General features: G+C 37.6%; 1 protein-coding gene across 2 annotated transcripts; it reads left to right on the forward strand.

The window, feature by feature from the left end:
* Positions 1–71: 71 nt before the first annotated feature.
* LOC137982176 (sodium/potassium-transporting ATPase subunit alpha-3-like) lies at positions 72–22789 on the forward strand. 2 transcript variants are annotated; one of them, XM_068829236.1, is made up of 23 exons: positions 72–450; positions 2458–2595; positions 2671–2730; positions 4995–5198; positions 6042–6104; positions 6513–6698; positions 6815–7201; positions 7891–8032; positions 8227–8300; positions 9518–9612; positions 10178–10568; positions 11638–11824; positions 12374–12477; positions 12785–12962; positions 13053–13154; positions 13670–13824; positions 15412–15506; positions 16074–16113; positions 16340–16474; positions 17652–17782; positions 19302–19403; positions 20699–20790; positions 21544–22789. In XM_068829236.1, exons 1-23 carry the CDS (start codon positions 400–402, stop codon positions 21570–21572), a joined length of 3141 nt encoding a protein of 1046 aa, XP_068685337.1. In that variant the 5' UTR covers positions 72–399; the 3' UTR covers positions 21573–22789. The 2 variants fall into 2 exon arrangements, with proteins under 2 accessions (XP_068685337.1, XP_068685336.1); XM_068829235.1 differs by lacking the exon at positions 72–450 and adding an exon at positions 2227–2376.
* Positions 22790–24068: the final 1279 nt, after the last annotated feature.

Consider the following 24068-nt stretch of genomic DNA (forward strand, 5'->3'; position numbering starts at 1 on the left):
GCCAATACGCGTTCAAGTTCCATTGTATTCTTCATCTAAAATTCAAATGCCCGATATACTGTGACTTATTTGGATTGTTTGTTATATTGGGCTTAAATACAAAGTCGACATACTCAAACACATAATATCACCAGTAACTTCTTTGCTATTGGGTGTTGCGGCCGTCATTTTATTAATACTGTATTCGGCCAGCCACTGCCAATAAATTTTCCAAACACCACTAATCTTAGTTGTGGTGGAAGCTCCGCTCCGCGCCGGTCGGTTGATCTTTGGGGTTCTTGAGCACGCTCAGTAGTTTCGGACGGTCTATCGCCCCCTGTTGAGTCATTCACCAACTAGCAACTGGTTAAGGCCGGTCAACATACGGAGCCTGATTTTTACCGCTCACAAGTCGCAAAGATGAGCAAGGCAAAGGGAGCGAAGGGGTCATCAGAGGAGAAAGAGAATCTGGTAAGGTTAGATAGGTGACTTGATTTGAATAGAGATGTTTGAATGTCGTGTAGTTTTGTCAGATTGCACTGAGGTCAGTTAGTGCTTCGAAGCGCCGACATTGTAGACATAGACTCCAATCTAAGATGTCAGTGACAAATTTTTGGGCCAGAGACTTCGAATTCTTTAAATCGACGCTTTCATGTTGTAAGAAACTTTCGTTACGTGTTCGAACTGATTCACGCGTCTCTCTGTGAGATACCAATATCAAGTGCACGCGAAAAGATTGCAAGGGGCTTCTAATATGCCGCAAGTGGAGAGAAAGGAGATACATCAAACTTTGTTGCGAAACTGCACGCATCCTCACTTGGAAAGCTTTACTTGACTCTTAGCCACTAAAAGATCACCTGCAAGTAGCGAACTCCAAAGAGGCACTTTAAATGCATTTTTAAAATGTTTTCTTTAAGGATCGAACCTTGGTGCTCTCACAAAAAAAATTACATTCTATCCTTAGAACAAGCTTCTTTGTTTTCTTCAAGAACAGGTGTTAGTAGTCTTAAAATGTTACGAAACAAAACTAAAGTATTTAAGTCTTTAAGTATTTTGAGTTTTTCAAGTCAGTTGTACTCTTCACCAGGTGTTAAAAGCACCGCATGCATATCACGTGACTAATGACGTCATTTATGAATGAAAAATGTCGAGGTCACTGCGTGCGTTGTCATGTAAATTTACTGTTCTTATCAATCCAAGCCTTCTCGAAAAACAAACTACAGTCTACAGATAAAATGGTAAATAAACTTTAGATACGCAATAAACGAAAACCTAGTCCAGTGTAATAAAATTCTAATGATCGGTCAATTAAAAAAAAAAAAAGCTCAAAATGATATAAGTGAAGGCAAGTGCCAGAATCTCACATGTATTGAATTCAATAAAAAAGGTTTTTCTGGCACAAGATATTATTCAGGATTTGAAATTGCGCCCATATCGTAGGCCAAGAGATTTTGTATTGGCTTTATGGAATTTGGCCAAAACGACTCCAGATGATCTCGTTTATTTTCACTAAAACAAAAACCATCCAACTTTGATTGTATTTTTGGCAGTTGAATTTGGCATCGCGTCTGTAAATAACTACAATTGTTCATGAAATCAATACCTTGCAAGTTTCCTCGGGTTTTCGACACTTGTGAAGGCGCATAAACCTAGGCTTTCTTAAACGAAACTGTACTGTAGCTTCATGTTGAGAAATACAAATATCACATTTTCACTTGTCGGTTTCCCTGACGAAAAACGAACTTTGATCGAGATCAAGTTTGCAAATTTCTCAACTTTCAATTCTGGCAGGGGAAGGTAGTGAAGGCGTGATGAATTATATGTAAAGCGAATACACACAGAGATTTAACAAAAACGGCATATTTAGTTGACATTTCTCGCTAACCTAATATCTGTCCTTAGGTTTCGCATTGTTACAATGTTCTTAATGAATCACGGCTTACATGTGAGATCTTCTCGCTGCTTTTCTTTTGTTGCAATATGTTGAGACAGTTCTCTCGTATTGCGAAATCCAGCGCGTGAAGTTAATTTTTAGAATCATGTTTTCCTGCAATCATTTGTCAAAAATCCAAACAATTTGTTGCAGCCCCACGTGATAAATCAAACTGTGCAGAGTAACTTTGATCATCCACAGAAACTAACCAAAAAAAGATATATTTCCAAATTAGTTTACAAATCTAATGCAAAGCCTATAGGAAAAGCTGTAGGGAATTATCTCCTGTTATGGTTTGGGATTGGGGCAATACAAATATAAATACGGCATGATCCGATTAGAGTAATTTTCCCAATCGATTGATCACGTGGTTGATGTTTGGCCATCATCAACACACGTGTTGTTCCCAGCCGCATTGCAATTGCAATATGGCGGACTTGACTGACTTGAACGAGGAGGAGGAGGTGTTGTTTACTATTAAATTTGTACTATGCTTTTCTGTTACGCTACCGAAGACTGACGTGAAGATTTATGTTCTGTTCTAGTTTGGAAGGAGCCAAAGTTATCGTGTGGCTACAACTCCACTCGTCGATGATGGCTCCAAAGCCAAAAAAGCGGACAAGAAATCGAAGAAGAAGGAGAAAAAAGAGAACTTAGAAGAGCTAAAAAAGGAGTTAGAAATTGTAAGAAAAGATACGGAATTCTCTGATCTCGTGGTAAACAGCTGTCATTTTAATATGGTTGTTTTATTTCTTTAGGATTGGCATACGATCTCCTTGGAAGAAGTCTTAACTCGTTTGGAGACCAGTGTTGAAACGGTTTGTTCAATTTTTCTCCATCATTTTGTTGCTAGGGTTAAGGGTAGTTTTGAAAGAGGATAGGTTACTGTTTTTTATGAAGTATTGACCCAATTCGCTAGGAGTTTTCACTGCATTCACACTGTATGCAAATTTTTATCTTCCGTGCCATTAAAAATGTAAGCTCGAGCTTGGTCTTACGTAAGTTTCGGAGAAGAATCATCTCTCATAATGCTTTCCTTTATCTCACAATTTAAATGATGCATTTTATTATACATCTATTTCAGAATTATTCAGCCCACAATATTAAATGAAGCATGTAATTTAAATGCTATAAATTCGTTAATGTTTACTATTGTGTAGCAAGTTTCGACGATCCGCGTACATTGTAGAAGCTTTAACTCGCCTCTTTCAACTTAAAAGCATGCTCACAATCGGTCTGATAATGTTTTCAGCTTTTGCTGATAAGAGATTTGCTACTCTGTCTTGTTCGTTCTTAATTTTCATCATTTGGTGGTCGAAAATGACTAAGATTGTGTAAAAGCCGGCCAATTCGATATGGGACGGAAATCTACACCACCAGGTGTTTATTTCATACTTCAGTAGTGATAGGCAGGGGCGTATTCTGGTATTGCTTGAGCTGGTCACAATTTAAATAAACTTTGTATTTTGTACGATCCGTTTTTATTGAACTCTACATAATTCATAAACATTGATTTGATCGCTGAAAAAGCGATGATCAGTGCCTTAGCGGAACCCCTTAGCGAACCGAATAATGCACGAATATAGTATCGTGATGTGTGAAACTGCTATTTCACCCTATATTTTTCTCAGCTGTTGATTTCAATTTTAAGAGTTGTCAGCTATGAGGCGTGTTTTGGAATATTGTAAATGGAATATGGAAATGACCGGTTTTGTCACCGATGTAATCTTGTTTCGCGAAAAAAGGAAAAATTTCAAGCATATTTTTTTAAACCAAGCTTACATTTTTCCCCTATGTCATGTTCTTTAAATGCATACGATCTCTTGACATGTTGTAGCTTCTGAGATCACAGCCAGGATGTTCTGTTGTGGTAAAATGATTGATCAATATGTTATTTTTTTGTTCTCTCTTTGCTGATCTGTCCCTGATGAATAAATCTGTGACATCAAATTTTATCTTATCATGCACAGTTTATCAGCATGGCTATTCTAAACAAAGTTGAGTTCAATAGCTTTATTTTATTCAGGGTATCTCTTCACTAAAATGCTCTTCCATACACCTACATCAAATGTAAATACTAACGTACTAATTAATACTAAGAGCATAAAAATATGAGATTAAGGTAATAATTGTATAATCCTAAAGCAAATAGCAAAGCCTTCCGTGTCTTGTTGCTGCCTTTTAAAACATGTTACCTCAAACACTAAAAGCCTTTTTAAGTCATCACTGCAAAACCGGCCAGGCCACAGCACTGGGAACTCTTTGATCTCTGAGAAGACTTGAAAGGGAATATTTTTTTTGCTATCACTGCAGGATTAAATCGTATTAAATTACTTCTTTTCATATTTTGAAAAATTATTTGAAATAAGCTAACATGGTCGTAGATGAAGTATGAAATAACTGTGACGTGCTATTAAAAACAAGTAATAGCCTGAAGTGAGATCACTGCTTCAGGTTTATTACCATAGAGGCTGATAATTATGTTTCGATTGTCCTTGAATTAGTGCTTACTCTTACTGGATCAATTCAACCATGAATATATACAGTGTTGTATCTAGGACACGTCATTGAATCCCAATTTTGCATACACTACAAGGGGTCCTAAGTTGTGGAGGCACAGATTTCTTGCTTGAAATTATGCAAATAAAGTGAAACCATAAGGATGTGCATGTTATATATAACAATAACACTATTCTTCATATATTTAACATTGATTGATCCATCAAGAAATAGCATAACAAAGAGAGGTCTGGTTGGTGTATTGTCATTTTTAGCAGCAGAATAACTTTGAACTTTGTATCATTTAAGCAACATTCCTGTTGATTCAGTTCTTGGATAGTATGGTCAATTTTGAGGTTGCACCAAGTTTGTGTTTCAATTGATAGATCTGCCTTAAATCATAGCTTACCATTGCATGATGACAGCCATTGGTCATAAGCTGAGGCAGTTTCAATGAGTCTGTTCTGCTCAGCAAGTGACTTTGTCTAATGTTACATGTAATTATATTTAAATTATTAAAAGTATTAAAATAGTTCAGTAAGTTGCAGCCATTTCATTTTTGTCTGTTCTGTTTTTTATGTAGGGTCTATCGAAGGAAAAAGCTGAAGAAGTTCTGAAACGTGATGGTCCCAATGCATTGACCCCCCCACCTACCACCCCTGAGTGGGTCAAGTTTTGTAAACAATTGTTTGGAGGGTTTGCTATGCTGCTATGGGTAGGATCAGTTCTCTGTTTTGTGGCCCATGGTATTCTTTTAGCTACAGAGGAAGATCCATCTAGTGATAATGTAAGTCTTGGCACAGTATAGTTTCTCAATAATTATTAATTAATCTTGAGTGAGTTAAATGTGAGGAGTGATAAGTTAAGGTGATTCTTCAGTATTGCACTGCGCATCCTGTACTGCACATATGGTGGGTCAAATTTGCAACATTGTAAATATAGCAAAAGTCGATCATACACGATCAAACAGTTTTCAAAACACGTGAGAGAAGTTGTGAATGACCCATAATTCTTTGCAAATAAGCGTGCACATTCTGAGAACATGGCAAATTTTGTTGTTTCCATGTACAATAATACAAGGTAGATCATTTTTGGGTACGATGCTGTTTTACTCTTAAACGAGCACAGTGATCTATATTTTTTATTGCATCATTGTGGTGTACAAATTATCCCCTTTTAATAAATAAAAAATTTTAAAAAGTTATCAGAAGGAAAAAAAGATATGGCAAAAAATGTACACAATGTCCCTGCCCTGGGATGTAAATGATGGTCTTGAAAACAACGACTTGAGAAACGTTTTGAGTCGATGTCGTTTTTAGTTGAGTGATTTTTCCATAAACTATATAAGACAGTATTCCATATGCTCTAGACTTTCTACCTATCAGGTGTTCTTTGAAGTGTTACTTTAAAAACCCTCTCGTTTAGCAACCACAAAATGTACCCTTAGCTGATGAAATAACGCGCATGATTGGTATCAGTACAGGCATCATCAATGGGTTAAAAAGCTGATGTGTGTTGGGCTTTATGTCCTGGTAGTTTAGGAGAGCTTTTCAATGGTGATGATGATTTTGTTTATTATTGAGAACAGGAAATTGCCACTTTATAACTTTGTTTTAACTTTCCTTTTCAGTTATATCTTGGAGTTGTGTTAGCTCTTGTGGTTATCGTCACTGGTATTTTCTCGTACTACCAGGTTGGTTGAATTCCCCATCTCCTCAAGTACAACTGAAATGGGCTTGTACTACCAGTAATAAACAGTATTCTTACACGCATAGTGCAGTATGATAGTAACAGAGTGTTAGTGATAATGCATCTGAATCTGTTAAAATGCCCAACAAAAGTGGACAATAATCATTATATTGCCATGGTAACCATACAAACCTAAAAGGAAACATGAAGAGACATGAAGAGACATGAAGCACTGGCAGTGACAACTTCGGGTTTTCTGCTTGTTCTTTACTTTGAAAACCCTATCTGGAAAACGTTATGCATTATACCTTACATGTACAATGTACATCATAGCAATGCAGGAAAGGTCATTTTGCTGGTTAAACCACAAACACTGAAGTGTACTTTGTCATGTTCCATATCTTACATGTAGGAAGCCAAGAGCTCCAGAATCATGGAAAGTTTCAAGAATTTGGTTCCTCAGGAAGCACATGTGCTACGTGGTGGTGAACGGTATACAATCAATGCAGAAGAAGTGGTTGTGGGTGATATTATTTATGTCAAAGGTGGTGATAGGATTCCGGCTGATATCAGAGTAGTGGAAGCTAGAGGATTTAAGGTAAAGTTGCTTTTTGTGTTCTTCCTGGATCTTAAGCGACAGACAAAGAAAGCAGAAGGTAACTGGGGAGCAATGACAAATTTGGGTGAAGTTTTTAAAAGTTTTGTTTCATTTAGGTTGACAATTCATCGCTGACTGGTGAATCTGAACCCCAAAGCCGTGGTCCTGACTGTACCAATGAAAATCCTTTGGAAACCAGGAACATTGCTTTCTTCTCTACGAATGGGCTGGAGGGCAATTGTATTGGCATCGCTGTCCAAACAGGAGATAACACTGTGATGGGACGTATTGCTAATTTGGCTAGTGGTCTAGGAAGTGACAAAACTCCAATTGCTATTGAGATTGAGCATTTCATACACATCATTACTGGTGTTGCTGTTTTTCTTGGAGTATCGTTTTTTATCATTGCGTTCATCCTGAAATACATCTGGATTGAGGCTGTCATCTTTTTGATTGGTATTATTGTGGCTAATGTTCCTGAAGGTCTTCTGGCGACTGTCACAGTAAGTTGTCAGTTGAACTGTTTACTGAAAGCATTATTGTTGAATAATACAGCCGAATTTTTGGCGTTTATCAACTGTCCCTCTTACCTCTGCGACCCAGGTTCAGTCAATTACATGTACAGTGTACATTCAGTTTCGGTTGGATATGTTGTGTTTTTCAAACGAGCCCAATTTTGATTTTTCTTTGCGTGATATTCATTACCATAAGATGAAACTAAGGAAATTAAATCAAAATTGAATTGGTTTAAAAAAATGTCAACCAGAAAAACAACTGAACCACAACAGATACCCTGAATAGGGATAACCCCAGTCCGCTATCTCGCTTCCTTTTCATTGAATTAAATGAATAAAGTTGATAGTATCATTATGATGTACATTGTATAATACTGTTGGGAGCTGTGGCTTAAACCAGCAGTCAGGGTCTTCACAAAACTGAGGGAAATGTGTACACTTAAAATCCAAAGTAAAAAAATTTTGTTTAAATCATATATGTACATGTAGTTGGACGTGGTGTAATGGTCAATCACTTGTCAGGGGACCGGGCCTGTCGATCCAGCGTGTTATATCAAATAAAAATGAAAAAAGCACAAAAGTTTATTTCGTATTCATGACTCTTTCTGTGAATTTTTAGAAAATACAGTTGAAGAAAATCCCTTTTGAAGGTTTAATGTATATTTTGTGCTTTAAAGGTGTGTTTGACTCTCACTGCAAAAAGGATGGCATCCAAAAACTGCTTGGTGAAGAATCTTGAGGCTGTAGAAACGCTTGGTAGCACATCAACCATCTGTTCGGATAAGACAGGAACACTGACGCAAAACAGAATGACAGTTGGTGAGATCAAATAACTGAATTCATTTCCTATTTGTTCTTGAATCCATTTCTTGGACAATGCCCCTCGTTTTTGTACCCCCTTCCTTTAAGGGTACATTGTCTTCAAAATCTGAGTTTCATTATGCCCTGTCTGCCATGAACTATTTTTCGGTTGCTGTACTGTTGCTTAGTGTTGGTTTGCAATATATTTCCAGCTCACATGTGGTTTGATAGCACAATTATTGAAGCTGATACAACAGAGGATCAATCCGGAGTATCATTCGATAAGGTAAAAACAAGAATGTTGTTTGAATCTACTGTATGAAGTGGAGCATAGTGCTTTGTAAGAAGAAAGTATGGTAAATGAAAGAAATGTATATTTGAAGTGTGGTGTAAGGTAAGCACATATTTTATCAGTTTCGTACCTTCATTAATTTATGCGAGCTTAGCAACTGGGCTGTTAGAGGTATGTGGAAGAGAAAACCATTTGTTTTAAGCGATAATCTTATAACGTTCAGTGTGTTATTAAAAGCCACCAGTCAGGATTTCACTTTCACTTTTCTAAACAATAATTTAAGCATTATTGTCTCTTATGGACACTTGTAAAATTCAGGCAGCTTCAGTGGGATTTGAACTCATGACCTCTGTGGTGCTGGTGCAATGCTCTGAGTGGGTTCATAGACATAGCTCAGTTGGTAGAGTATTGCACTAGTTGGCATTGCAGAGGTCATGGGTTTGAATCCCATTGAAGCATCCTGAATTTTTCAGGTGTCTATTTAAGCTAACAGCGTGAAAAAACTATGTCCTCGTTTAACCCTTTCAGCCCCAATAGTGCCAAATGGCACTTATAGATTTTACTCTGTCTAACGCCAGACAATTTTACTCGTCAATGGGGAACCCCTCGGGGCTTAAAGGGTTAAGAGACAACTGTTTAACCCATTGACAAGTAAAATAGTCTGGCGTTAGACAGAGTAAAATACTAAGTTTTGCCGGTTTAGGCCGGTTTGGATGTCAAAAGGTTAAATTATCCAGATACATGTATGTGTGATGATCACTGCTATCTTAAAGTATGGTAACCCAACAACTTCAGAACTTTGGGTCTTTATAGAATCTCATTAAATAATAAAAGTAATATGCATTTAGGTGAATATAGGCATATACATGTGCATGTACACGTAATAACCTAATGTATTTGGATAAGTAAAGATAAATTATTGTTTGTTTTTATACATGGAACTATACCTCTTTACGTTTGCTCATATTACGGTAATTAATAGTTTGGTATACCTCCCAGTGTGACTACATGTATCTTTTGGATAGCACTTCACTTTGTATTTCAATGTACAAAAATGAACTAATAATAATTTTTTGTTGTCATTGTATAAAATTATGCACGTGCATAGTAGCAGTTTATCTTGACTTCAGGCTGTTTATACAGTAAGTTTTGTCTTTGGTGAATAAAGAAGTGTTGGTTAAGTCTATTCTGATAGGTGGATTTTCTTGTAGTCATCTAACACATGGAAAGCTCTGGCCCGCATTGCAGCACTGTGTAACAGAGCAGTCTTTAAGGCAGATCAGGACCACATCCCTATTCTAAAGAGGTACTTAACAATAAAAGAAAAAGAAGGATTGGAAACAAATGATTTAGGGGTTGTAGTATTGTCAGGGTTAGAAACAGGGGGTTCCCCAGTTCCACTTTTGCCACACTTTTGTCATTGTTACTTTATTGTCATCAGTATGTGGGTAAAGGACGAAAATCTCAAATGACAGGGAAAGGTCAGAACTTGTTACCTGAATGTGAAAAAAATGTCTTGGAAGAGCATTGCAAGTGGCTTGATGCTGGGCTGGTAGGCCTTGGTGTATCTGAAAATATAAATTTTAGAGGATCACCCCTAACAACAAAGCCATTGCTGAAGCATTACTTAAAAAGTTTTTTTATACCCACTCAACCCTTTTTGGCCAAATGTGATTTGTATGTGATATTTGGCATAAATACCCCTCATGATATTTTAAAATTGTCCCAAATGTCACTCTCCTAACGGCTCGTGAGAAATTACAGTTGTGTATGTATAACAATTTTGAAATACCACTTGTGGTATTTATGCCAACTATCACTACAAATCATGCTATTACCCATACTAATAAATTATTTACATTGTTGTTCAGGGATTGCTCTGGAGATGCATCAGAATCTGCTTTAATGAAGTATGTTGAGCTGTCAGAGGGCAGCGTCAAAGACATGAGAGAGAGTTACAAGAAGGTTGCAGAAATTCCTTTCAACTCCACTAATAAGTATCAAGTGTCAATTCATGAAAATGCAGATCCAGAGGACAAGCGATACCTTCTGGTTATGAAGGGTGCACCTGAGAGAATTTTGGACAGATGTTCAACAATCATGATAAATGGAGAAGTACTTGAGCTGGATGAGAAGATGCAAGAGGCTTTCAACACAGCGTACCTTGAGCTTGGAGGCATGGGGGAGCGTGTTCTTGGTTTTTGTCAATGTCTACTGCCCTTGGAAGAGTTTCCAGAAGGTTTTGAATTTGTTACTGATGAGGTATAAAATAAATGTTCGGTTCTACAAGGGAATCATTACCTCGCAAGCTTTCTCGACATGTTAGGTTGATGCCAAACATTAGGAATAAAATCTCTACAGTTGGGCAAAGATTAACACCTTTATTAAACTTAATTTTAAAGTGACTTGATACATGTGTCCGCCTCTATTCATCTTCGTGCTTCCTTCTGATTGCATATTTCAATGGTTTTCTTCATACTGAAGAAGGGTTCTACACCAGAAACATCTGTGATTTTTTTTAAAACTACTGACACTTTTTGATACATGCATTTATTGTATATCACTCTACTTGTTTAAAGATTAACACCACTTGACTAAAATGAAGCTAAATCTTGCTATGGTGAAACTCTATACTCAATTCATTCAATCAAATGGAACAGTTATTTTTACCTTTTGCAGCAAACCATATTTAACTGTCTTAGAGCCAAGGCCCTCAAAATACAATGTAGATTGTTTGCATTTTTTTCTCTTGAAAAAGAAAATGTAATTCAATAAGTGGGGTGCAGGGATGGCGCAGTGGTGAGAGCACTCGCCTAACACCAATGTGTCCCAGGTTCGAATCCCAGACTTGGCGTCATATATTTATGTGGTTGAGTTTGTTGGTTCTCTACTCTGCTCCAAGAGGGTTTTCTCCTGGTACCCTGGTTTTCCCTCTCCTTAAAAAACCAACATTTGACTTGATTTGCATTCATTGTTAATTTCAGACACTTAAATAAAGTTCTTTCCTTTCCTTTTTTGACCACTCCCCATAGGGGCTTTTCGGGGCCATTGAACACAATCACGACAGAACAGAACATTCAACAACAACTGTTAAGAATCCCCACTGGCTGAAGGCAAGCTAGTTGGCTATTTAAAAGTGCAGCTTAGAAGTTGAACCAGGGACTACTAGGAACAAATTTAACCAGTGGCCAGAACGTGTCTTGAACCCGAGATCCCTAGATCAAACAAGAGCAAGCATCCTAACCACTGGGCCACAGTGCCTCCTTTTGATGTGCTGCCAATAATAGAATTATGGCACTCGCTCAGATAATTTTGTCTTTTGTTCTTTTAGCCTCCCAATTTCCCTCTCGAAAAATTGTGTTTTGTTGGTTTGATGTCCATGATTGATCCTCCTCGTGCAGCTGTACCTGATGCAGTTAGCAAGTGCCGTAGTGCGGGAATTAAAGTCATTATGGTGACTGGTGATCATCCTATCACAGCTAAAGCTATTGCTAAAGGCGTTGGAATCATTTCTGAAGGTTTGTTGTGCAATAAGTAATTACCGGTACTTGTTCAGTGATAGTGTAAAAACAAAATTTTCTACCCTTTAACCCAATGACTCCTGAACTGCACCCCTTTGAAGAGTAAAAATCATCTTGCATTAGACAGAGTAAAATCTGTCAAGTCTGCCAAGGGACAATGCGTTAACACATTAATTTTAATGTTACACTGTACATGTAGTTCCAGGTCCTTATTCGCAACTTTGGATCACTTGTAATTGTACATGTACTCTACCGTAGAGAGTAAAAACAAACAAACAAACAAACACAAAAAAGCCAAAAATAATCAGAGATTTGGCGTAAATCTAAAGAGGAATTTCATTGGGGTAGGGTATTCTGTAGACATCAAAAAAAAAAAATTCTTCCTGCTGACTTGAAACATATTTGCTTGAAAAGGCAAATTATAGATTGAAACCTCAAGAATGTGGATTTGATCTATTTCAGCTGAATTTCATAAAGTACATTTACTGAATTTTTCATAGTTTTCAGAAAAGAACAAATTTTGACATAATTAATTATATCTTTTAGGAACTGAGACCAAGGAGGATGTTGCAGCTCGCCTGAATATCCCTGTAGAAGAAGTTGACCCTAGAATGGCTAAAGCGATTGTTGTTCATGGCTCACAGTTGAAGGTTGGTGAAATATTTTTGATGTACTGCTCTAAAAACCTTTATTTATGATTTGTGTGTTCTGTATGTGAATGTTAGGTGTGTATCCATATTCTTGTATTTTGCTTACACTCGAATGACAGTCTGTGTTTGGGTTCTTTTCATAAATTTCATTGTTGAGCTGAGCATTGATTATTGTATAGTTTTCATGATACAAACTAGAGTTTCATTCATTTGTGGCTTTCACTGAAGAGATAACAAAAAAGTATACATAACATCATTATTTTTGTAGACTTTATCAACTTTGATTCTGTTTTGAATTCTCTGACAGGACATGAAGAGAGACGACATTGATGAAATTCTGTCATACCATACAGAGATTGTTTTCGCCCGAACATCACCACAACAAAAACTTATCATTGTTGAGGGATGTCAACGCCAGGGTGCCATTGTTGCTGTAACTGGAGACGGTGTCAATGATTCACCGGCCTTGAAGAGAGCTGACATTGGTGAGTGGACTAACAAGTCATTTTGTTGTCCAAGATTATTGCTTTCTTTGATCATGAATGTGTTCTTATTGTAAGTGCTGTGTTTCTCAGGGGTTGCCATGGGTATCGCAGGCTCAGATGTGTCCAAACAAGCTGCTGACATGATTCTGTTGGACGACAACTTTGCATCAATTGTCACTGGAGTAGAAGAAGGTGTGTATTAGAATTTTACTTCTATACAGTGTCTTCTTTGTTCAAGTGGGGACCTTACTGCAATTTTATCCATCATGAAAAAAACACATAAGTTAAGTACAGCTGGAGTTGCTGTGTACACAGAAGTAGTGCTTGTTTTGCTCTCTTTGCGGAATTTTTCTCGTGTCTCTGGGAAAGCTGGGAAAGATGGATAGGGTGTCTGTCAAAATTTAGAAAGTCCAGTGTTGATGTAGTATTTAAATGTAGAATCATGTCACTTGTTGTTTACCTCTGAATTTAGCAGGTTTTTTTTAGGCCTAAATCTTGCAAGGCTGTGTGCAGAAATTGTACAGAATAAAACTACATTTATTGATATAAAAGGAACACTGCTAGGAAACCAGTCAGGAAATTGGCCTTTGACCATGACAGACAAACTTATCTTTCATCAGTGATTAGAGCCAGATCCGAACCTATATTATTCATGGAGCCTTTTGTGAGCTGCATGTAAGACTTAAGAGTTGTTTCCTTTTTTTTAGGTCGTTTGATCTTTGACAATTTGAAAAAGTCTATTGCATACACACTGACCAGTAACATTCCAGAGATCAGTCCATTCTTAATGTTTATTATTCTGGACATTCCTCTTCCTCTTGGCACTGTTACCATTCTGTGCATTGATTTGGGTACTGACATGGTATGTAATCGTTAAAGAAAGTACTGTCATTTACTTGTATCTTGCCAATAACATTTATAATTATGCTTTTTTGTGTGTGGGTGTGAGATATAGTCCTGAATTGGTTTGCATCCGCATGATAAGACAGTCATGTTGGTGTACAAAACAACAGAAAATGGCCCCAAAGGTTTTGCATAATAATAGAGTCCAATTCCCAAAAGACATTTTTACATCAGATGCTAACCACAAATAAATAATTAGTTATCATTGGGTTTCACTAAACGTTTTTTGCATAAAAAATCTTGCTCAATTTTCAGTTGTTTTGCCTTCTGGAAAGTTGGAATATTTGCCTTTTTAAAGATTGCTTGAACCCAGGAATGACATACATGCATACATGTAATTTGATAGCACTTCATGTCCAGGGTATTGTCTGAATTTGATCTTCCAGGCCCCAGTTGTTCAAACGATGAATAGCGCTATCCTCCGCAAAAATCACTAGCCAGTAGATAGCGCAATTGATTTCACTATGACTTATCCACTGGATAGTGATTTATGCGGTGGATATCATTATTCACCTTTTAAACAACCGAGGCTAGGTTGTTTGTGACTAATGGGGTAAACAACCCAGTTAGGTCTGCGTCATCTTCATAGTCATCATCAGGGATTTCAATAATCTTGATCTGAAGTTGGAAGCCTGTTTGAGTAGAGAAACTGACTGTTGTTGTTGCCAAAATGAATTTTTTAATACCAAATTTATGGACCACTTTAATGGTGCCCAAATAAAATAAGTCTTTTGTTTTAGTGCTAATAAGCCTTAATTCTGGCCTCGCTATGACCAGCAAATTTCAAAAGAATATTCGTTTCAAAATGAGGGCAATAGGTCTAATTAACATAAATATAAACGAATTTCAAGGTGGAGACCATTTATGAAAGTGGTCTATTAGGTTATCCCTATCGAGGGTATCTGCCTGCAGCCGGATGTAATAGACCTTTTCGCAGATACAGTGGCCATTTTGATTTCTATTGTTTCAAATACCTATTATAGGATGCCCAGGGGTAAATACATATTAATTCTCCCCCTGAGCATCCCATAATGTCTTTTGAAGCAATATATAGAAATCAAAATGGCTGCCATATCTGCAAAAAGGTCTATTGACTGAGAGTTGATTTTGATGAGGGAGGAAAACCGAGTACCCGTAGAAAAACCCTTGTAGGCTGAAACTCAGCCCACTTGCAACCTCAGGGCCTAGGGTTGAACCTGGGTTGCAGAGGTGGAAGGCAGGGTTAATAACTGCTAAGCCGCCCTGACTCCCCCAGTCTTAGGTTTGAAAGAATCTTCAATTTAGGGACAAAAGTAGCCAACTTCTTCGAGTGAAATAGCCTACACTTTTCCTTGACTGTTGGTACTTATTGAAACCGCTGCATCATCTTGACTCTGGCTGTCCAAATGAATTGTCATAAAAACAGTCCTTCCTCGGACTAAACTCACTTGGAAGATCAAATTCAATTAACACTCTTCATTTGACAAATTACATTTACAGTCTGTTGGATGCAATAGACTAGCGACTTTTAATGACTTGAGTTCATATTTGTTTTGGTGAATACAAGGTTCCTGCAATTTCATTGGCTTATGAAAAGGCTGAGTCAGACATCATGAAGCGACAACCTCGCGACCCTCTCAATGACAAGCTTGTGAATGAAAGGTGAGCCTAGGAAGTTGCACACATAATGAGAAGTCAGAGTGGCAGTCTACTGTAACAGTCTTAATTTATTCATTCTTGGTTCTCGTGTCCGATTCAACAGAATTGTCGTTTTGTCTGTTTGTGATGATCCATCATGGTTTTTCTCAGCTGATGATAATAATAATTATTGAAGAAAACACCATGCTGCCTTCCTTCTGACAACAGACTTGAAATTTACATGTGGGGTCTAGCAACACAGTCTGACTTTAAGTTATTAGATAGCCTTAGCAACAATGAATCTTGTGAATAACAAAGAAATGTTCTAAAAATAATCAACTTTAAGAAGCAAAAATAAGGGCTGTGTACACCCACACTTGTGTTTTGCATTTTGGTATCTTCACATCCTCAAAATGACATGAAATGACCAATAAATTTTAGGAGAAGGTAAACCATTGATGATACAAGTAAATTTTCAGTTTTCTGTTAAAATTTCCTGGCTGTTTGACTCTGTTTAAATGTTTCTCATTGTGTGGAAACTACAGAGTAGTGATAGCTGTCATGATCTTTTTTTGTTATCAATTTTTGCAGATTGATTGCTATGGCATATGGCCAGATTGGTATGATTCAGGTAGGGTAATCAGTTGTATTAATTAAGTGTCCTTTCTTAAGTACTTTAGTGCTGCAGTTCTCAAAAAAGCAGTTCTATCTTTTCTCCAAATCGTGGCAGTTTTTTTTTTTAATCTTTTGCCACGGACAATTGAATTACGTTTTAATTTTTTAGTACACCACAGTTAACTTTGATTGCATTATTTTTATACAACCATCCACCACAACTTTTCCTTTTTTTTTTGTAGGCCACTGCTGGTTTCTTTACTTACTTTGTCATCATGGGAGAAAATGGCTTTATTCCTTCCTTTTTGTTTGGTTTGAGAAAATCATGGGATGACAGATCAAATAATGATTTGCAAGATTACTATGGACAGGAATGGGTGAGCAACCTTCTGAAAAAAAATATATCCGCATTGTACTTCAAGCAGTTGTATGATGATGATGATGATGATGATATAATAATAATAATAATAATAATAATAATAATAATAATAATTGATTTCCTAGCAGGATATAATAAACAGCTTGTAATTGACTAGGATAAAATAGGTATAAAGGACAAAAACAATCTAATTAGACAATGCCAGAAGTGGGTAATCTCACAGAACTGCGAGATCGTGAAAGCAGTCTATTCATTCAACTGACTTTCCACACATTAGAGTCACTGCCCATCTTAAGTCATGAATATCGCTCTGAATTGTAAATTCCGCATATTCTTTGTAAAATTTGAACTACTGAAAGTTTAGGAGAAACGAAATAGCAATTAGCTCGAATACCGGACATTGTCTTTGTTAATAAGCAAGCGAAGGAGGCCATGATCATTGACGTCGCCATTCCAGGAGATGCGCGAGTAAAATACAAAGAACTGGAGAAAATAGAGAAGTACCAACTTCTTAGGGAACAAATGAGAAAGTTATGACTGTAGTGCTAGTTGTGATCGGAGGATTAGGGGCTGTGTCTGATAAGTTTGACAAACACATTGAAAAGCTTGGCACCACCATCAGACTTGAAGTGATCCAGAAAACTGCTCTGTTGGGAACGTTTGGCACTAATTTGGGGACACATTTAAAACTAATTAAGCGTGACTACTATAAAACAAAAATAAAAGCCAGAAATTTACACTATTTAAACTAAGTACACTTTTATACTTTAAAACTAAGTACTACAACTTAATGCATATATGAGCTCGGAAAAAAACATGTACATCTGCCAAGCATATTAATATGCATAGGTTACTACACACTACCCTGCAAGCTGTTGGTTTCTCTTAGCAGAAACCACTTCATTGTGAATTTGGTTTGATTGTTGGACCCAGTTTATATGTGTATGTGTGTTGATTTTCGACCGCAGTTCAACGTTCTTTTAGCGGTAATGCAGTTTCCCTCTCCTGGCACAGACCTAGTACAATGTGTGTTACAGATTTCGGTTGGCTCTAAGCTGTTCTCTACCATGCTGAGTTTCTTTGACAGTTTGCTACGTAACAGCGACTGACAGGATACTTAAATCTTGAATGAATATTTGGTTATTGTTTTTTATTGCTGTTGATTGATGTTTCAGACTTATACTCAGCGTAAAGTCTTGGAGTATACATGCCACACAGCATTCTTTGTGAGCATTGTGATCGTGCAGTGGGCTGATCTTATCATCTGCAAAACCAGGCGCAATTCAGTTTTCACACAAGGAATGAAGTACGTACCAAAACCTCCATTGTAACTTGCTCCGTATCGCCAGGGTGGAGTTTTTCAAACCCTTAGACAGTGACTGAAATATTCCCAATCATCATTGACCCTGCGTTGGACAATAATTATTCTCTTCACCGAAGTAAAGGTGTTTTTTTAGGGCAACCCTAAAAGCCGGAATCCGGAATCCGGAATCCGGAATCACTGGTCGTTGTTTTACCAATACAGAGATTAAAAACTATCCTAAACATTCATAAAAGCTAACCGTTGGCCAAAAAACGTTTGTTTAGACCTAATTAGGCCTAAGGTTAGCTTTTATGAGTGTTTAGGATAGTTTTTACTCTCTGTATTGGTAAAACAATGACCTGTGATTCCGGATTCCGGCTTTTGGGTTGCCCGTTTTTTTGCCAAAAGGTTGTAAACAAGGATGATGCTTAACAGTAGACGTATAGTGAAATTAATACCAGTGTTTCTGCCCACGAGTTTTGAGAAGCGTCGACTTGACACGGGCATACAGTACTTTAGGCGACAATACAGTACAGGATAATCGGAGGAACTACATTGTGGAAACTCGATCTAAATGTACGTTGGAGGCGAACTTGCTTAACTGTGGTGCGAGGTCGCTACGGGGCGAAACCATCGAGCTAAAGGAAATTCGTAGTAAAACTGTCCAAGAAAATGACATTTCGAACTTGACCGTTTCACCAATTTGGACTTGTCCTGGTGACCTTTTGCAGCAGTATAAATTCGTCAAGTTAGATTGCCAGTACAGAGATCAAAGATTGAGAATACTTGATTTTTACATCATTTTTTTACATCATTTTCATATGTAGTTATCGAGTTTTATCAGAAACCCATAAGGGTTGAAACTTGTAACGGCCCCTTGTGTGTTGGGAAACAACAATCTTGGACAAAAAGGGTTGAGAATATTAAAAACAGGGGTTATTTTGCGCACTACGTTCTCAATATCGCACATTATTAGCTATCCCCCTCCCCCCTACAACCAATGTTGATAAGCCCAGCTTCGACATGCTTTGTTTCGTCTAGCAACATTGATCAGGGGGGGTGGGGGCAAAAAGAGAGCTACTTTTTCATACTTGTGATCGGAGTTTAGTCCAAAAGCATAGTTTTCTCAACAATTTTGTCCAAGATTGAAGCTTCTGAATATTCGATTTGCTAAGTACCATATTTGGAACAACAAGAGCGAGGGGTTTCCAAATATGGTACTTAGCACTGAAACATTCAACCAATCAGTTCGCACTGAATATTCGGAAGCTGTGAACGCGCGTTACACGTTTCAACTCTTATGGGTTTCTGGTTTTATATGATCATTTTTCGATTATTTGAACCACATGTTTTTATTCATATATTCATAATTTTAAGTGATGTTCTATTTTTAACTTGTAATTAGTTGATTAAATCAGGGCCACAAGTTTATTAGGCTGTGGCTATTACGTGCTACCCTGTATGCTCCGCGTGTGTTAATATGAGTATGTTTCGTTTTCACATTTGTCTCGTCTTATTTCAGTAACTGGTTCTTGAACTTTGGTCTGTTATTTGAAACATGTTTGGCCGCTTTCCTGAGTTACACCCCAGGAATGTCCAACGGACTTCGCATGTATCCTCTAGCGTGAGTATCAAGTAGTTTAGGGCAGCTTCCATCCGTCGAACCTGCGATGGTCCGCAATCGGAAGGTCGTAGGTCCGACTCCTGTTTTGGAGCACTCGAATATTTTCTGAGTACTCCGGAGTTACCATTGAAGAAATATATCTTCATTCCAAGTAATTTTATCATAACGCATTTTTTATGAATGCAGAATAAAATGCAATATGCAGTGCTTTCTTTTACGGTAAAATGTTGCCCTGAAGTTAAAAAAGAAGCAACGCAATGCAATTTTTGAATAGTTTGGGTTAGGATTCAGAAGTACCCCCAAAAAGGAATATCTGAGACTTTCACACTAGAGGACATGTTTGTCCTCTACTTAGTCAAGTTTTCTCTTCCGTTATTTAAAGACCCAGAGTGCATGATTGTCCTACTGGCATTTCAGTTCTTTACTAACTGGCAGTAATCAGACTTATCCCCCCCCCCCCCCCCCACCAAAAAAAAAATGTCACCTCAAACAGTAGCATGTTCTTATGAAAATAGATTGATGCAAAGCATTATGGGAGTGAAATGCGGACAGTCTTTGTCTTTGTCCGCATATTAATCCCACATTGCTTTGGGCGCTAGATCATGTCAATAGACCTTTTCGGCTTGTTCATTTTGTTTTCCCAATACAGATCATGTGATAATACTCAGGAGGTTTGGTCTTTTGTTTTGTTCATTAAAATGAGGGCATGCAAGCATGAATATGCCTGCATGCACTCTTTTTAATGAGCAAAACAAAGGACCAAGCCTCCTGAGTATTATCACATAATCTGTATTGGGAAAACAAAATGTACAAGCCGAAAAGGTCTATCGAAAAGAGTGCTATTACATAACACAGGATCAAAACAGCAACTCTACAAGAACCTTAAGCAAGTTCATTCTTGCTCAGAGCGCGAGAAAATGGTCAATTAGCTGGGTGTCCTGTGCTCTTATAAGGCGTGGTGCCTTAGGCATACACGGATGATTTGTTAATCAACCGTGGACGCAGACAGAGTTCTGTGATAATTTGCGCAAAAAAGGCCCTTAATGGCATCGAATCTTTAATCTTATGAGGTGTTATCTACCTTTCTTTATATAATTTCTCGTGCTGGAAATGTCTTTAGGAGTTCCGTCGCTTGGTTGCTGTTTTTTGATCGCCACCTTAGATAATCAATTGCGCTTGAATGAATTCAAACAAAAGCAGAGCGTGAAGCGACCCCTTTTATAGTGCGCCTTTGTGTTTAAACCGTGTAGTCAAGATAGTACAGTTTGTTGACTTGCACCGTTTTCTTTTTTCAGCTGGGAATGGTGGTTCCCAGCGATGCCGTTTAGTTTAGTCATTTGGATCTATGATGAAGTACGTCGTTACATTTTGCGTAGATATCCAGGATGTAAGTATGGCATTTTGTATTCTTTCTTGTTTTGTTAGGGTGCGTTCGATTGACTATTCCGGAATGAGAATAAGTGGAGTGATGATTTAAAACGGAAAGTCTGGCGTTTTGAAGCAACAAAAATAATAAAGATATGTTTGAAATAGCACTTTAGCAGGTGTTTGACAATTTTAATGTAAATCTCCGTGAAAACAAAGGATCTCTCGTGTAAACTTCATGTATTCTTATTCCGGAATACGGTCAATTGAACGCGCCCTTATCATCATTATCATCATCAGAGCAGCAGCAGGATGATGATGTTGATTGAACTTTATTCAGATGTCAAGTCTTCTAGCCCTGGGGCACCACCGGACGACAACATAGAGATCAAACATTGCTTTTTGAGGAGAGGAGGAAACCGGAGTATCCAGAGGGGAGAGAAAAACCTCTCCGGAGCAGAATAGAGAACCGAAAAACAAGGAACGGAAGCATTATCATCCTCATCATCATCGACATAATTAACACAGTGTTTATGACGGGTTTTCAAAATCTTCATGCCATTATACTTTCGACGGTTTCTATAAACCACTGAATTAAAAAGAAAGCGCAGCTAACAACTTATTCCCTCCACAATTTAACTCTAAACGAGAATGGTACTGTAAAGATTTAAATGTGACTAGGTTTGTGATTCCTTCCCTCCGGTATTTAGAATATTTAAAAGCGAATTTAAAGTCTTTCTCGTGCTAAACCGGATTATTTTGTTGTTCCTTTCAGGCTGGCTGGACCGGGAGACTTACTACTAGAGGAGGGATTTTGCCACCAAACGACTTCGGTCATGGCAATCAAGTTTAGGTTAACCTTAATAACACTGCAAATAATTCCATATAGGTTGTTTTTTATTATAGTCAATATTAAATTGGAAAACAATCCGTGAACACTGTTCTGTAACAGGCAAGTTAAGCAATGGCATAGACGGCAACGGAAACTGTTTATTAACCCCTTATGCTTCCTTTAAAACATTGTTTGGGTTGCCGACGTTGCTCAAAAAGCTGACTATCGTAAGTCGTAACAGTTTGATAAGACGACGTTGGTCAAATTGTAGCTCCTAAACTTTTAATTCGAGTAGCTGAATGATTCAAAGCGTGGTTGTAATTTTTAATCAGTTAGGTTTTAAGGACCTCGATTTCTATTGTACTCATTTTGGAGGTCTTTGAAAGCATAACTACACAAAACAAATGTGAAAGAAAAGTGGGAGTAATAATTATACTACTCATTTTTTCTTATGCAGTGATTTTGTATCGTTAATTTAAAACTACTGCTGAAATATGGCGGGCCGATTGCAAGGCAACTGTAAATCATCCAACGAAAAATGCAAAATTTTGAAAAAAATTTGGTCCAAATGTAGTTTTGTTTTGTTGGTCTCAATTAACGCTAGAACTAATGGTATTTTTTCCTAATTTTCGTAGCTGAAACGTTATGATGAATATAAAGCGAATCAAGAATGAGATTAGGCCATTTAGTTAGTTGTCATTTAGCCGTACTGAAAGATTGTGTTCAGTGTTAACATAACAATGTTTCTTTAACCTTGGATCTCCATACACAAATTTTAGATCGCCTGAAGAAAAGTGAGACAACAATTTTTAATATTTTAATGCTGAAGTTGTTCGACGGTTGTAAAGCGTCGAAGTTGTCGCACAACTCGGAAGTGTGACATTTGATTGAATTTAATCAGCATGCTGCTTCGTTAGTTTTCAGATAACGAAAGAAAAATGTGTTCTATCTTTTTACTTCCTAACTAGTTACAGTCCCTATTATTTATGAACTTGGGAAACGTCTCTCTAGTTTCCCTATCAGTTCCGTAACGTGATAGGTAGTATTTAAGTACTAATTTACACTTCTGATATCTTCTTTAAGATCTTTGTCAGGGCATTAATTTGGGAACGGGAGGAATCTTTGATGGAAAAGTAGGAAAGAAGGAATGGACAATGCTCTTACAAATAAAGTCATTTCAGAATTGCCACTTCGTTTTCTGATATTTTATTAGTTTAGTTTGATTCACGGTTATTTTACTTTACGGGCAGGTTCGGTTTCTAAAGAAACTTCCCAAGCGAGCGACGGTCCTAGTTCGTCGGACCGAAGGACATTTTCGATAGTCCAAAGGAATAAGCTGTACAATTTTTGCAAGAAAGTTTCAAACCCTTGTGCCCTGTCGAGTTTCCTCCCGAGCTCTCGTCCAATTTTTCCTTCCCTTATCCCCGTGCTAGGCTAGGGTAAACGTGGAAGGAAGGGCCAATCGCCAAATATTTAGTGCTTTCCTTCACGTTCTTTAAAAACTGAAGTCGTTTCCCTAACATACGTTCTATACGTTAATAAATACTCACTTCTATAATAACTTCTTTCTTCCTTTACTCTACAATGATTAAGGCTGAATCCACCCTGCATGCGAAAAATTGAAAACGTAAGATTTTGGGTCTCTTCCACTCCACGACTATAAACTCGTCACTAGGGATAGAATAAGGGCGTTGAAGCTTATGTCTGCTTCTCCACTACTGCGTAATTCTTCGTTCTCAAGTTTCTTAAAAACTTTAGATAGAATGAGCTTTTGTCACCTTTCTTTCAGCGACTTGTTCCGGATGGCGGCAAGACAATTAAGGTTTCATGTCTTCCTACTTCCAACGCCTTACTGTTGTCAGTGTCTTGGAAAATCGTTGACAATAATAAAACACAGAATACGCTTTTTTTTTGTAGCCCTTTTCAGGGTTTTATAAAGAATTTTTTTCGCAAGTCATTACCTCGCAACTATTGATCACATGACCCCTGCCTGCGCGGCTGCAAATCTTTGAAAATGGCGGGAAAAATTCCCGCCATTTTTTGGGGGTGGTAAACAAGGAGGAACCGAAGGGAGAAACCCAAGCGCTACATTCCCCTGTATGGACCTGTATTGGTTCACATGAAAAACAGTTTTATTTTGAGCAAAAGTCTTCTGGGGATAGCAGAAATAAAAAGATCGTGGTGTAGACATTTCTAAACTCCATGCACACTTGTAGTCTACTAACTCTGCCCATGATAACTCCTCTTGCTCACACGTTAGTAGTCAGAATCGAACACAAATGTGGCGGCAGCCATGTGTTTAGCTATTTCTATGTACCAACCAGAACTCTCACCACACAAAAGGGAATGTTTTTACTTGTGCGCAAACAGTCGCGTGCACAGTTGATCAGCACAGGCTATTTCACTCGAAGAAGTTGGCTACTTTAGGCCCTAAATTGAAGAAATTAAAGACAGATTCTTTCAAACCT

Source organism: Montipora foliosa, chromosome 13 (genome assembly GCF_036669935.1).
Source record: "Montipora foliosa isolate CH-2021 chromosome 13, ASM3666993v2, whole genome shotgun sequence".
NCBI lineage: Eukaryota > Metazoa > Cnidaria > Anthozoa > Scleractinia > Acroporidae > Montipora > Montipora foliosa.

Coding starts and splice junctions, on each gene's coding strand:
- LOC137982176 (XM_068829235.1), top strand. CDS start 2,287: ATGTTTGGCCATCATCAACACACGTGTTGTTCCCAGCCGCATTGCAAT. Junction 12,478..12,784: donor TTCATGGCTCACAGTTGAAG/GTTGGTGAAATA, acceptor ATTCTCTGACAG/GACATGAAGAGAGACGACAT. Junction 17,783..19,301: donor GTTTTCACACAAGGAATGAA/GTACGTACCAAA, acceptor GTCTTATTTCAG/TAACTGGTTCTTGAACTTTG.